This window comes from Rhinopithecus bieti, unplaced genomic scaffold (genome assembly GCF_001698545.2).
Source record: "Rhinopithecus bieti isolate Rb0 unplaced genomic scaffold, ASM169854v2 scaffold_41745, whole genome shotgun sequence".
NCBI classification, from domain to species: domain Eukaryota; kingdom Metazoa; phylum Chordata; class Mammalia; order Primates; family Cercopithecidae; genus Rhinopithecus; species Rhinopithecus bieti.
In genome coordinates, this window is record NW_016816918.1 from 94,433 (window position 1) to 107,904 (window position 13,472).

General features: G+C 40.9%; 1 protein-coding gene across 1 annotated transcript in view; it reads right to left on the reverse strand.

Moving 5' to 3' along the window:
- The window catches only part of LOC108517529 (uncharacterized), a 46,700-nt gene that overhangs the window by 7,919 nt on the left and 25,309 nt on the right, over positions 1 to 13,472 (reverse strand). The window contains 4 exon segments of the mRNA XM_017855518.1: positions 2,619 to 2,662; positions 5,053 to 5,135; positions 10,247 to 10,806; positions 10,808 to 11,977. Of these exon segments, the coding sequence (XP_017711007.1) occupies positions 2,633 to 2,662; positions 5,053 to 5,135; positions 10,247 to 10,806; positions 10,808 to 11,977 (1,843 nt within the window). The 3' untranslated portion in view covers positions 2,619 to 2,632.

A 13,472-nucleotide genomic window follows, 5' to 3' on the forward strand; every position in this document is an offset into this window, starting at 1 on the left:
TGTAGAGATAGAGTCTTGCTCTGTCACCCAGGCTGGAAGGCAGTGGTGCGATCTCGGCTCTCTGCAACCTCTGCCTCCTGGGTTCAAGCAATTCTCCTGCCTCAGCCTCCCAAGTAGCTGGGATTACAGGCATGTGCCACCACGCCCAGCTAATTTCTTTTTTTTTTTTTTTTTTGTATTTTAGTAGAGACAGGGTTTCACTGTGTTGCCCGGGCTGGTCTCTAACTCCTGAGCTCAGGCAATCCACCCACCTCGGCCTCCCAAAGTGCTAGGATTACAGGCATGAGCCACCACACCTGGCCAGTTTTTTCATTTAATAACTTTGCAAAGTTATTTAATTTAATCCTCATTTAAAAGATAAATATTTTGCCGGGCGCGGTGGCTCAAGCCTGTAATCCCAGCACTTTGGGAGGCCGAGACGGGGGGATCACGAGGTCAGGAGATCGAGACCATCCTGGCTAACACGGTGAAACCCCGTCTCTACTAAAAAATACAAAAAACTAGCCGGGTGAGGTGGCAGGTGCCTGTAGTCCCAGCAACTCGAGAGGCTGAGGCAGGAGAATGGCGTGAACCCGGGAGGCGGAGCTTGTAGTGAGCTGAGATCCGGCCACTGCACTCCAGCCTGGGCGACAGAGCGAGACTCCGTCTCAAAAAAAAATAATAATAAAAAAATAAATAAAAGATAAATATTTTACAAATGAAGAAACTGGGACTCTGAGAAGCGTCCTCTGTTTAGGGTCACACACAGTCAGGAGGAGCCTTAAGATGGGGACCCATCCTCTTCCTAGCACCCTGCCCCACTGCCATAAAGGAGTACCATGACATTAAACACCCTGGCAACCAGCAGAGAGAATATTTGTAAATGGGCACTGACTTGTGGCTCCCAGAGCCCACCAGATTCTCCTGCTATTTCCCTCTTTCTAAATTTCTGTTTACCCTTGAGACAGCCTGGTCAGTCAGTACTTAATGCCAAACACAAAACAGGATGCCCTTTCTCAATAAAATTGTAAAAACATCTGCACATAGCTACAGCACTCATAAAATTCCCTAAAAAGAAAAAAAATAATAATTAAGGGCAGAATGCTCTGTGAGAAGTCCTGACAGTTTAGAATACATGTGGGAGATCAACATGAAAATAAAAATTATGGCCGCAAAAGTGTCCCTGACACAAAGCTACCAATTTTAGCGATGGAAAAGACTCCTGAAATTGGCCACAGCAAAATATCTCCACGCTTGTCGCATACTGCTTGTACTGGTCTCTCCTCATGTTGGGGCCATCTAGGGAACTTCACACACTATAATCTAACTTCAGTCAGAGGCAGGCTAGAGGCTCACTCAGCCAAGTCCTTGCCCAACATGCTATGGCGTCAACTCTAATCCCTACAACACAAATTCCATGAGGGCAGGGGTGTTTTTACTGCTATATCTTCAGTGTCTGACATGAGGCAGCTCCATAAACATTTGCTGAACAGTGTTTATTTTTTTTTTTTTTGAGGCAGAGTCTCGCTCTGTCGCCTAGGCTGGAGTGCAGTGGGGCGATCTCAGCTCACCACAACCTCTGCCTCCCCGGTTCAAGCGTTTCTCTTGCCTCAGCCTCCCAAGTAGCTAGGATTACAAGCACCTGCCACCACAGCTGGCTAATTTTTGTATTTTTAGTGTAAATGAGGTTTTGCCATATTGGCTAGGCTGGTCTCGAACTCCTGACTTCAGGTGATCTGCCTGCCTCAGCCTCCCAAAGTGCTGGGATTACAGGTGTGAGCCACCACACCCAGCCACATTTGCTGAATAATTGAATGAAGGTCTTCACTTCCTTGCTCTGGAATTCCTCATAGGCTCTTATCTCCTCCTGTACCATATTTATCCCACATTTTTCTAGTGACCCCTGCAAATTTCTAACCTCCTCTCCCAAATCTTCAGTTCTTCTTCCTCTTCTTTCAGGGGAAGCAGGGTTAAAACAAACAAAAAACATTTTTACAGGGTATACATGTATTTCTAGTTGAGAAATGGAAAGTAGAATACTCTTAGAAATAAGTTAAAATGAAAAAACCGTATAGTAAGTGCATAGTGCATTCAATTCTTATCAGATGCAGACATATATGCACTGAAATCGTAGCAGCTGTGTTTATTTCATAATTTAGGCATTTGAAAAAAATGGCTATGTGTTTATTTTAATGTCAGCTTGATGACAAGTTTAAAATAGAACATGAACTTGTCTATATGTTTTACCTCTTCTCCTAGATAACCTAATATTTAAATAGAACCTACACCCCTAATTCCCAGCCCTCGTCACATATCAACCCAAGGGGGGAAATGTCTCATAAACTGTGCATTGATAGAACGCTGTAAAATATGTTCTAACCAGTAAAGTGGGAAAATAAATTTGGGAGCAACAATCTAAGCTTTGTTGTATTTCAAAAAATATCTAGACTTAAAGGAAACAAAAACATCACATGCACAATAAGCACACAAGGTTGCTATGGTAACAAACTTCATTTTTTATATTTTACTCTCCAGTCGTGCTATAATACATATGAGCTATTACAACCAAATAACGTCAACGTTAACTATTTTATGATCTCTAGAATAGGTCATACTTACAGTCTCTAGGTCATACTTACAGTTCAAGGAATTTTCATTTTTCAACCATCTTCTTCTGTCTTTTCTAGAAATTATAATTAAAATACATAACATATTAATAAAATACATAAAATATTAATATTTGGCATTGGAGTTAAGTTTCCACTGTCATTTTACTCATGTAGGGACACTCCTAAAATGACAGAAGAAATATAACAGTGGCTCAATCTCAGCACTTTGGGAGGCCGAGGTGGGTGGATCACCTGAGGTCAGGAGTTTGAGAGCAGCCTGGCCAACACAGCAAAACCCTGTCTCTACTAAAAATACAAAAATTAGGTGGGTGTGGTGGCACATGCCTGTAGTCTCAGCTTCTTGGGAGGCTGAGGCAGGAGAATCTCCTGAACCTGGGAGTCAGAGGTTGTATTCAGCTGACATCATGCCACTGCACTCCAGCCTGGGTGAGAGAGTGAGACTGTCTCAAAAAAAAAAAAAAAAAAAAAAAAAAGAAAAAAAGAAAGAAATATAATAACCATAAATATCTATTTATTTACTTATTTATTTTGAGACAGAGTTTTGCTCTGTCGCTCAGGATGGAGTGCAGTGGCACAATGTTGGCTCACTGCAAACTTCGCCTCCTGGGCTCAAGTGATTCTCCTGCCTCAGCCTCCCAAGTAGCTGTGATTACAGACAAGTGTCACCACACACAGCTAATTTTTTTATTTTTAGTAGAGACAGGATTTCACTATGCTGGCCAGGCTGGTCTCGAACTCCTGACCTCAAGCGATCCACCCAACTTGGCCTCCCAAAATGCTGGGATTATTAGCATGAGCCACCACGCCTGGCCACAAATGTCAATTTAAACATTTAAAATATTGCTCTGTGTGTGTGTGTATGTGTGTTTTAAGTAGCAATAAAGTCTCCATGGGGAATAAGGAGAAACAAGAAGTTGAGAAAAAATGTATTTGGTTTTACTAAATGGACAGACAAAATGAGTCTACTTTTCCCATAATGGTGTTTATGAGAACAGTTAAAAAATACCTACTATCCTGAACTATTAGTTCTGTAATGATTCACTAAAATTTGATTTTACTGTTCATTTCAAAATGTACCCATTAGCATTGCCTCTGGACACATTTAAATAATAACCAACTAATGTGAACAGAACCCCAGGCACCCCCACTAGGTTAGGTGAAGTACTGGCTTTTCCAGATTCTCTATCATCCTTCTAACCTTCCAAGCCAGTCCTCCTCCAGCTACCTGGAAAATGAACAGCCCTCAGAATAGTCATGTCTGTCACTGTGGACCACAGATCACAATAGGAAGGTGCTTCCAAGTCAAGTAACTACAAATCTAATTGGTAGCCGTTACTCTATCATAATGGATAAGACTGAGAGCTGGACAGGAGAAAAGATGCAATGAAGAGTAAAGGACTCTCCTACAGTGGGTGCCTTAGTCATCCCCAGTGAGTCCTTATACCTGTATATTCTTCCACAAAGTTAGGGAATTACATGCAACTTTCTCTTTGGGACTAATTGAAAGGAAACATGCCTATATTATCCACTCATCCCCATCCATATATATTCTTTTTCTAATTTAAGGTATCTAGCACTTCTCTCAAGTTTGATAAATTTTATTTTTTATTCCATAATTTAAAAAATTTTATTGACACAAAATAATTGTACATATTTATGAGCACAGTGTGTTTTGATACATGTGCACATTGTATAATGATCAAATCACGGTAATCAGCATATATATGACTTCAAATATTTATTATTTCTTTGTAGTCAGAACATTCAAAATCCTCTCCTCTAGTTATTTTGAAATATAGAATGCATTAGTGTTAACTATAGTTAACTATAGTCACCCTCCCTGCTGTGCAATGAACACCATAGCGTGTACAATGGAATAATATTCAGCCATAAAAAAGAAGAAAATTCTGTCATTTGCAACAACATGGATGAACCTGGAAGAAATTATGTTAATTGAAATAAGCCAGACACAGAAAAATATATACTGCATGATTTCACTCATGTGAAATCTAACAAGTTAATCTCATAGAAGTAGAGAATAGAACAGCAGTTTCTATTTGAAAGCCATAAAAATATACCTCCACTGGCCAGGTGTGGTGGTTCATGCCTGTAATCCCAGTACTTTGGGAGGCCAAGCCAAGAGAATCACCTGAGGTCAGGAGTTTGAGACCAGCCTGACCAACATGGAGAAACCCCGTGTCTACTAAAAATACAAAAACTTAGCTGGGTATGGTGGCACATGCCTGTCATCCCAGATACTAGGGAGGCTGAGGCAAGAGAATCGCTTGAATCCAGGAGGCAGAGGTTGTGGTGAGCACAGATTGTGCCATTGCACTACAGCCTGGGCAACGAGTGAAACCCCTTCCAAAAAAAAAAAAAAAAAAATATATATACTATATATATAATACACCACACACAACACCACACACAAAAACATATATACCTCCACTGACATCTTCCATCGCAAGTAGATCATCTTTAGTGTTCTTCCAGTCAAGGAACCACTAGCATCAGGCAACAAGGATTGCTTGAAAAAAAGAAGAACTAATCTCATCTCTAATGTCACACAGATTTATATACCCTTAACTGGGTTGAAGACATGCAAACCTGATATCTAACACCATACCGTTAAAAGTCTGTGTTCTTTAAAGATATTTTGGTGATGTCTTAAAGCTGGAGTTTGTCTCAGATCTCAATAGTAAACACGAACCAGACTCCTCAATACTAGGATTCATTTGTGTTCTTGCCTTATTTTACAAGCCACTGGACCATGAGCTTGGCCCGTCCAATTCTAGCCAAACAAATTGCTTCATAGCCCTATTTATGGTTTCTCTTATCCTTTCAAGTACACGCCATTCAATATGAATTCTTTCCCTCTGCTTTTCTTTTTGAGCTACACTTCTTCTCGCCTTGTATACAGTTGTTATGTAATGCACTTCCACATGAAGGCATTCCAGACAGAACTATAACCTCAATTCTTTCTACAATCCTTTTAGCACTACTAATGCGCTCATAAAATATCATAGCTTATCAGTTCTATCTTTTCTATGTGCAGTAATTGTTTATGTTGTCTTGTCTCCCATTTAGCAAGGTAATGTATTGATGAATGAGGTCTATTTCCTTAAAAAAGCTTTCTGACAGGTTTAAATTAGGCGGATGCTTGATCATGTTGATGATGATATTCGTGGCATTCAAGGTAAGAGAGGCATGAATCTTTTCACAATAGTGTCCTTCATGCATTCTGTGCCTCTCAAAGCACGTGATTGTTAATCTGTTTGCATCGAATAGACCCCTCTGAGGAGCTGATAAAATCTCCAGGACCTCCCCCCAAAAATGGCACAAAATAACGCCCAAAAATTTTTACATACGAAGTTCTGAATATGGCCCTTGGGCTAAGATCCCAGATCTAAAACGTCTTCAGTTATCACCTTAGAGCTCCCCCAAAGCAAATGCATTTACTTTGAAAAATTGGTATTGTTTCTTTGGTTATTGTAGGTGGGTAGAAACAGTACAGCACCATAGGCTGGGTGAGGTGGCTCACGCCTGTAATCCAGCCTTTGGGAGGCCGAGGTGGGTGGATCACAAGGTCAGGAGTTGGAGACCAGCCGGGCCAAGATGGTGAATACCCATCCCTATTAAGCGAACTACAAAAAGAGAAAAAAAAATTAGCTGGGTGCTGGTGGCAGGCGCCTGCACTCCCACTTAGTTGGAAGGCTGAGAGGAGAATCGCTGAACCTGGGGAGGCAGAGGTTGGGCCTGAGCCAAGATCCTCACCACCTGCTCTCTAGCGCTGGCGGCAGAGTGGACTCTGTCTCAAGAAAAAAAAAAAAGAAGACGAAAAAGAAAAATTACAGCAAATAGTCAAGATGTATTATTCACAAGTTCTACCAAATCACATGATAAATATGATGCGCAGAGCCCAAGAGCAGGTTGATAATTATGACTCCTTGGCCTACGGACCTTGCGTCAATCTTGGTCTCAGTGGCGGGGACCACAATTTCTCTGGACATCAGTAGCTTAGGAGCCAAGGTAAAAACTCAGGGTGACAAGCTTTGAGACGGACAGGTCCGCCAGGAACCCTGAGAGGTATAGAACAACAGGAAGAATTACAGATGAGAGAAACTACGAAAAATCGGAGCTCTGGCTTCTTGAGTCTTACAAGCTTCTTGTCCCAAGGAAGAGCATTAGAAAGCATCAGCTTTGAGTTACAGATAAGGAAAATTGGATAAATATCATAAAGGACATATGTCTTAAACTCATGCTCATGATTGAAGACAAATTTTTTTTTTTTGAAACAGTCGGTTACTGTGGCTGGCCCAAAAAGAATTTAGTTGAATATTAAACATATATTTTGCTGTTTTACTTCACATGTAAATTTTTTCATTCCAAAATAAACAATCTTTTTTTTTTTTTTTGACATGGAAGTCTCACTCTCTCACCCAGGCTGGATTGCAGTGGTGTGATCTCTGGCTCATTGTGACCTCTGCCTCCAGTTCAATGTGGTGTCTCCTGCCTTCGCCTCCTAAGTAGCTAGGATTACAGGCACAGTGCCAGCGATGCGCGGCTGTTTTGTATTTTTAGTAGAGCATGTTTTACCAATGTTAGCCAGACTGGTCTCAGAACTCCTCGACCTCCAAGTGATCATCCTGCCTTGGCCTCCCAAATTCTAGGATTACCAGGTATGAGTCCACCACACCAGCCCAAAAAAAAAGACAACCTTAAAGAGGGCCTGAAGGAAGCCTTTTCAGTCAACTAGTCGAGACTTCCACCTCATGCCTTCGAGGCATCCTTATACGACTGCCTTTAAAAAGCAATTCAGCTCATTCAGATATCTCCTTCATGTAATCTTTGCCAATTCTCCCATATTACTAATGTTGTATTTGGGCGCCATAATTGTTGAATGCAGAAAGGAAAGGCCAGTGTCAACAAAATAAGCAGAAAGTAACAGTTACTTTTCGCCAGCACAGTGGTTCAGGCCTGTAATCCTCCGCACTTTGGGAGGCTGAGGGGGTGATTGACCTGAGGTCAGGAAGTTGGTAGACCAGCCCTGGCCAACATGTGAAACCCGATATCTACTAAAAATACAAAAATTAGGCTGGGGGCCATGGTGTGGACGCCTGTAATCCGCTAACTCAGGAGGCTTCAGCAGGATAAGCTGAACCTGGGAGGTGGAGATTGCAGTGAGCCGAGATGTGCACATTTACAACTCCAGCCATGGGCGACAAGAACTCTTGCCTCAAAAAACAGAAAAAGAAAGTAGAAGGTTTTCTTTCTTTCTTCTTTCTTTCTTTCTTTCTTCTGTTCTGTCCTTCGTCGTCTTTCTTTCTTTCTATTATACTTCAATCTAGGGTAAAGCATGTGCATAACGTGCAGGTTTGTTACATATGTCTACTGTTGCCCATGGTTGGGTGTGTGCACCCATCACTCATCAGCACCCATCAATTCTGCATTTATACTTCATGTATAACTCCCCAAATGCAATCCCTCCCCCTCCCACTCCCCATGAATGAGCCCCAGTGTGTTATGTTCCCTTCCCGAGTCCAAGTGTCTCATTGTTTCTTCCACCTACATGAGTGAAACATGCGGTGATTGGTTTTCTCATCTTATGCTAGTTTTTGCTAAGAATGATGGTTCAGCTGCCATCCATGGTCCCTACAAGGATGCAAACTTCATCCTTCTTTATGGCGGCATAGTATTCCATGGTTTATATTGTACACATTTCTTGAAGTCCAGTCTGTCACAGTGGACATTTGGGTGTTCCAATCTTGCATATTGCATGAATTTAGGGTGCCGCAATAAACATACGTGTGCATGTGTCTTTGTAGTAGAAAATTTTCAATCCTTTGAGGTATATACCCACGTAGTGGGATGGTCTGGGTCATATGTACATCTAGTTCTAGTCTTGAGGAATTCGGCACATAGCTTGTTTTCCCTAATGGTTGAACTAGTTTACAATCCCACCAACAGTGTAAAAGGTGTTTCCCTATTTCTCCACATCCTCTCAACACCTGTTGTTTCCTGATTTTTAATGATTGCTGTCTAACTGGCTGTTGAGTATGGTATCTCATTGTGGTTTGATTTGCATTGCTCTGATGGCAAGTGATGATGAGCATTTTTTCATGTGTCTGTTGGCGTATGATGTCTTCTTTTGAGAAATGTCTCTTCAATATCCTTCATTTGCCCACTTTTTGATGGGTGTTTGTTTGTTCTTGTATATTGTTGCATTGAGTTCTTTGTAGAATCTGGATATTACCCTTTGTCAAGATGAGTAGGTTTGCAAAATTTCTCCCATTCTGTAGGTTGACCTTTCACTCTGATGATAGTTTCTTTTGCTGTGCAGAAGCTCTTTAGTCTTAATTAGATCCCATTTGTCAATTTTGGCTTTTGCTGCTGTTGCTTTGGTGGTTTAGAACCATGAAGTCCTTGGCCATGCCTATGTCACTGAATGGTACTACCTAGATTTTCTTCTTAGGTTTTATGGTTTAGGTCTAACATTTAAGTCCTAAGTCCATCTTGAATTAATCTTCTATAGGAGTAAGGAAAGGATCAGTTTCAGCTTTCTACTTATGGCTAGCCAATTGCTCATGGATAGGAAGAATGCATATCGTGAAAATGGCCATACTGCCAAGTTATTTATAGATTCCAATTGCCACCCCATCAAGCTACCAATGGTTTTTCACAGAATTGGAAAACTGCTTTTGAAGTTCACTTATGGAACCAAAAAAGAGCCCGCATTGCCAAAGACAATCCTAAGTCAAAAGGACAAGCTAGAGGCATCACGCTACCTGACTTCAAAACATATACCTACAGGTACAGTAACCAAAACGGCATGGTACTGGCTACAAAACAGAGATATCTAGACAATGGAACAGAACAGGTCCTCAGAAATAATGCCACACATCTACAGCCATCTGACTTGACAAACCTGAGAGAACAAGAAAGAAATGGGGAAAAGGATTCCCCTATTTGAATAAATGGCTGCTGGGAAAAATTCTTTTTTTTTTTAAAGCAGCCTATCTCGGGCTGGGCGCAGTGGCTCACATCTGTAATCCCAGCACTTTGGGAGGCCGAGGCGGGCGGATCACGGGGTCAGGAGATCAAGACCATCCTGGCTAACATGGTGAAACACCGTCTCAACTGTAAATACAAAAAAATTAGCCGGGCGTGGTGGTGGGCCCCTGTAGTCCCAGCTACTTGGAAAGCTAAGCCAGGAGAATGGCGTGAACCTGGGAGGCAGAGCTTGCAGTGAGCCAAGATCGCGCCACCGCATTCCAGCCTGGGTGACAGAGTGATACTCCATCTCATAAATAAATAAATTAATAAAGCAGCCTATCTCTACTGATTACATAATCCCTTTTTGCCCACTTCATCCTCCATTCTTCCCAGTATCTATTGAAATTGAGAGCCCAAGTATTCTACGTTCTCAAAGACATTGAAGGAGACATGAAGACTACCGACAGCAAAGGGTGGGGACTTTGAAGATCAAGCACCGTTTGCTACGGGTCTTCACTCACTGCTGAAAAGCATCACGAGATTAATAAGCTGCATGAGATCACTAACCACCACGTAGAAACACTCTAAAATTACTTACATATGTTAAACTGGACTTTTACTTCTAGCAAAATAAAACAACTTACCCATTGGAACGCCTGGAGATCCAAAAAGCTTTACTAGTTGCAAGGCAAACCCTTGTGATAATGGTAGCCCAAGGGAACTACAGTTAGTGCTTGTTAAGTCTTGGCTGTCCTCAGCTGGTAATTGCTTAGGTTCTTCCCATCTTTTCAGCTTTCCATCAAACCTTTCATTTAAAAAGTGAAAATCAGAAGTGACTCCCACAGAGCACGAAGGATGACTGCGTAAAATTTCTGGGGAAATAAACCCTGCATCATTTAGTTTATTACCTACTGTTGTCTGAGATTCGAAAGTCAAAAACAGTTTCTTGTTTGTAAAAGATGCCTTCCAAACACTAGACATATTATGCAGCACAAAAGAAGGAATATAATTTTTGTATAAAGACGCAGAGCACCTTAGTCTGTTAAATGACAGGCAATGAGAATAACACTGTCCACCAATATTTAAAGGGGGAGCTTTGATAATATCAAGGTAAAACCACAATGGATGATGATCAAAGGTCGTAAGTTTTTGCTTATTCTCCTCTTCACTGTTCCTTTCTGAAATTCTATCTTTTCTTCTCTCAGAGTAATTTTAGTCCATGGTTTTTTGTTAACAGGTCACATTTCTCCCTTTCTTTTACACTGATATGACTCTGTCCTAATAAGTAAAAATTTGGTACCAAATTGAAAATCCTTTTCTTCCTCCTTTTCTTATTTTTTGTTGATTCTAAAGCATTCTTTGGTATATCCAGTTGAGGTAAGCAGCTTCTGAAGAGGTTTGTTTCTATGAATGAATCTATAGTTTCAGGTGGAGGTGAAAAATCTTCATTTCCTATCAGTAGTTTGTCTGTCAATATTTCTGGACTGCTTCCTGGTCCTGATGCTGCCACCGAAGTGAAAATCAATTGAATCCATTGCCCCCTGCTGTCAGGCCCAGCCAACTTATGTGCTCTATTTTTCTTTGGTCTCTGTTCACATATAAACTTATGAGGTCCTGCAGGCCAGCTACCAAAATAGGGCTGTCTGTTAGAGCCCAGCTGTAAATCTTCATCAGATAAACTGGTTGTGAAAAAAGCCCAGTGACTGATTTTAGTTGCATACACTTGTTCCTCTCTTAAAACTTTATCTGACATTCTGATTCCACGTTGATGGCACAAAACGGGTTCACGTGGGAGACTTTTATCTACTATTTCTTTCTTCTTCATAAATGAGCATGAAGTTTCCACAGCAAGGTCCTGGGTGTCTAATGCTATGGTATGCCTCTCTCTAATATGCTTTTCTACCTTCATGCCAGAGCAGTCATCGGTTGTTACACAGGAAAGGTTTTGAGTCACTATTGGACTAGTAACAGAGGTTTCATCTGGCATCAGTGACAAACTTACAAACAAGTTATCACCTTCCTTAGAGAGGTAATTCTTTGGTGTGTTGTCCAATTCAACTATAGACATAACGTTTTGGAAACTGTCTTTAGGATCTTCATTTTTCCATCTTTTTTCTTTATACCCAGTCACAAAATCTCTGACTTCATTTTGTAGACCACCAATGAAAGGATATTCTGATTCTCTTCTGGTCTTTCCAGTGTCTTCCTCTTCACTCTGAGATGGGTCCTGATCTCCCGGTGTAAGATCACTGAAGAATTCTAATGAGTTTTCCTCCATGATTTTATTCTGACTGTTCTGCTTTTTGTTTCTTTTTCTGTTCCTCTTCTGTTTGGTTTTGCTGAGCCTATGCCCAGTTTTCTTCAAAACTCTTCCTCTGAAATATCAAAGAATTAAGAAAATGTATGACTTAATTACATGTATAACATAAGCAAACTATAACATCATACTCTTCGTGTGCAGATTTAAAACCCTTTAGTACAAGAGAATCTCAACTGTGCACGTACTTTTTGTTTGTTTGTTTTTTGAGATGGAGTCTTGTTTTATCGCCCAGGCTGGAGTGCAGTGGTGTGATCTTGGCTCACTGCAACCTCCGCCTCCCGGGTTCAAGTGATTCTCCTGCCTCATCCTCACAAGTAGCTGGCATTACAGGTGCTCACCAACACACTCGGTTAACTTTTTAGTAGAGACGGGGTTTCACCATGTTGGCCAGGCTCCTGACCTCAGCTGATCTGCCCGCCTCAGCCTCCCAAAGTGCTGGGATTACAGGCAAGTGCTACCATGCTGGCCATACTTTATATTATATTTAAAATCACTTTTAAAAAGAGATACTTTAATCCTATACATTAAAAATGAGTTTGAGAAAGTTAAAGCAAATATGCATACAATCATTTCATAAATAACTTTAAAAAAAACCTAATATTTTCCTTAAAGGAAAATATAAGCATGTATTAAGCATGTATTAACAGGGATATTTTCTGAGAAATGCATCATTAGGCAATTTTATCACTGTGTGAACATCACAGTGTACTTATACAAATCTACATGATGTAGTCTACACCACACCTAGGCTATATAATATAGCCTATTGCTCCTAGGCTGAAAAACTGTACAGCATGTTACTATACTGCATACTATAGGCAATTATAAAACATTAGTAAGTATTTGTGTATCTAAGCATATCTAGAGGCCAGGCACGGTGGCTCACGCCTGTAATCCAGGACTTTGGGAAGCTGAGGTGGGTGATCACCTGAGGTCAGGAGTTCGAGACCAGCCTCCAGTATCTCCTCTCACTTCCTCTTGTTGTTTCTTGTTTGATTTGATCCAGAGAAAGGAGACGCAACAGGAGAAAAGTCTCAAGATACTATTAAGTTAGTGATAATAGGAGTCAAGGCCCAAGAACTGCTGTCATGAAAAGGACTCAACCCTTGCCAGCTGAGTATCTTCTGTTTATGCACATGTGAGCGTTTGAAAATGAGAAGAGGAAGAAAAAGAGAGAAGGAAATGTTTTGTACAATTTTCTCTTTAAATCAAGAGGCAGTGTTGCATAATGGTTAAAGAGGGTGGACTTTAGAGCAAATCAAACTAGGTCTGAACCTGCCACTAGCCATGTGACCCTGAGCACATTCTTCAGCTTCTCTGTATATCAGTTGTCTTTGTAAAATGGGGTTAAGCCTAGCCTTTGCCCTTACTTGATATAGTTTTGAAGATTAGGTGAGTTGGTACATGTAAAGCAATTAAACAGTCCCAATACATAAATGTAACATCTTTTTCTTAAAGCCAGTTTTCCAAATACAATTGCAGACCTTAGTCTTTCTGATGGTATACGGAACTGGAAACATTTTGGTGATGAGCCATATTTCAGTAACTGC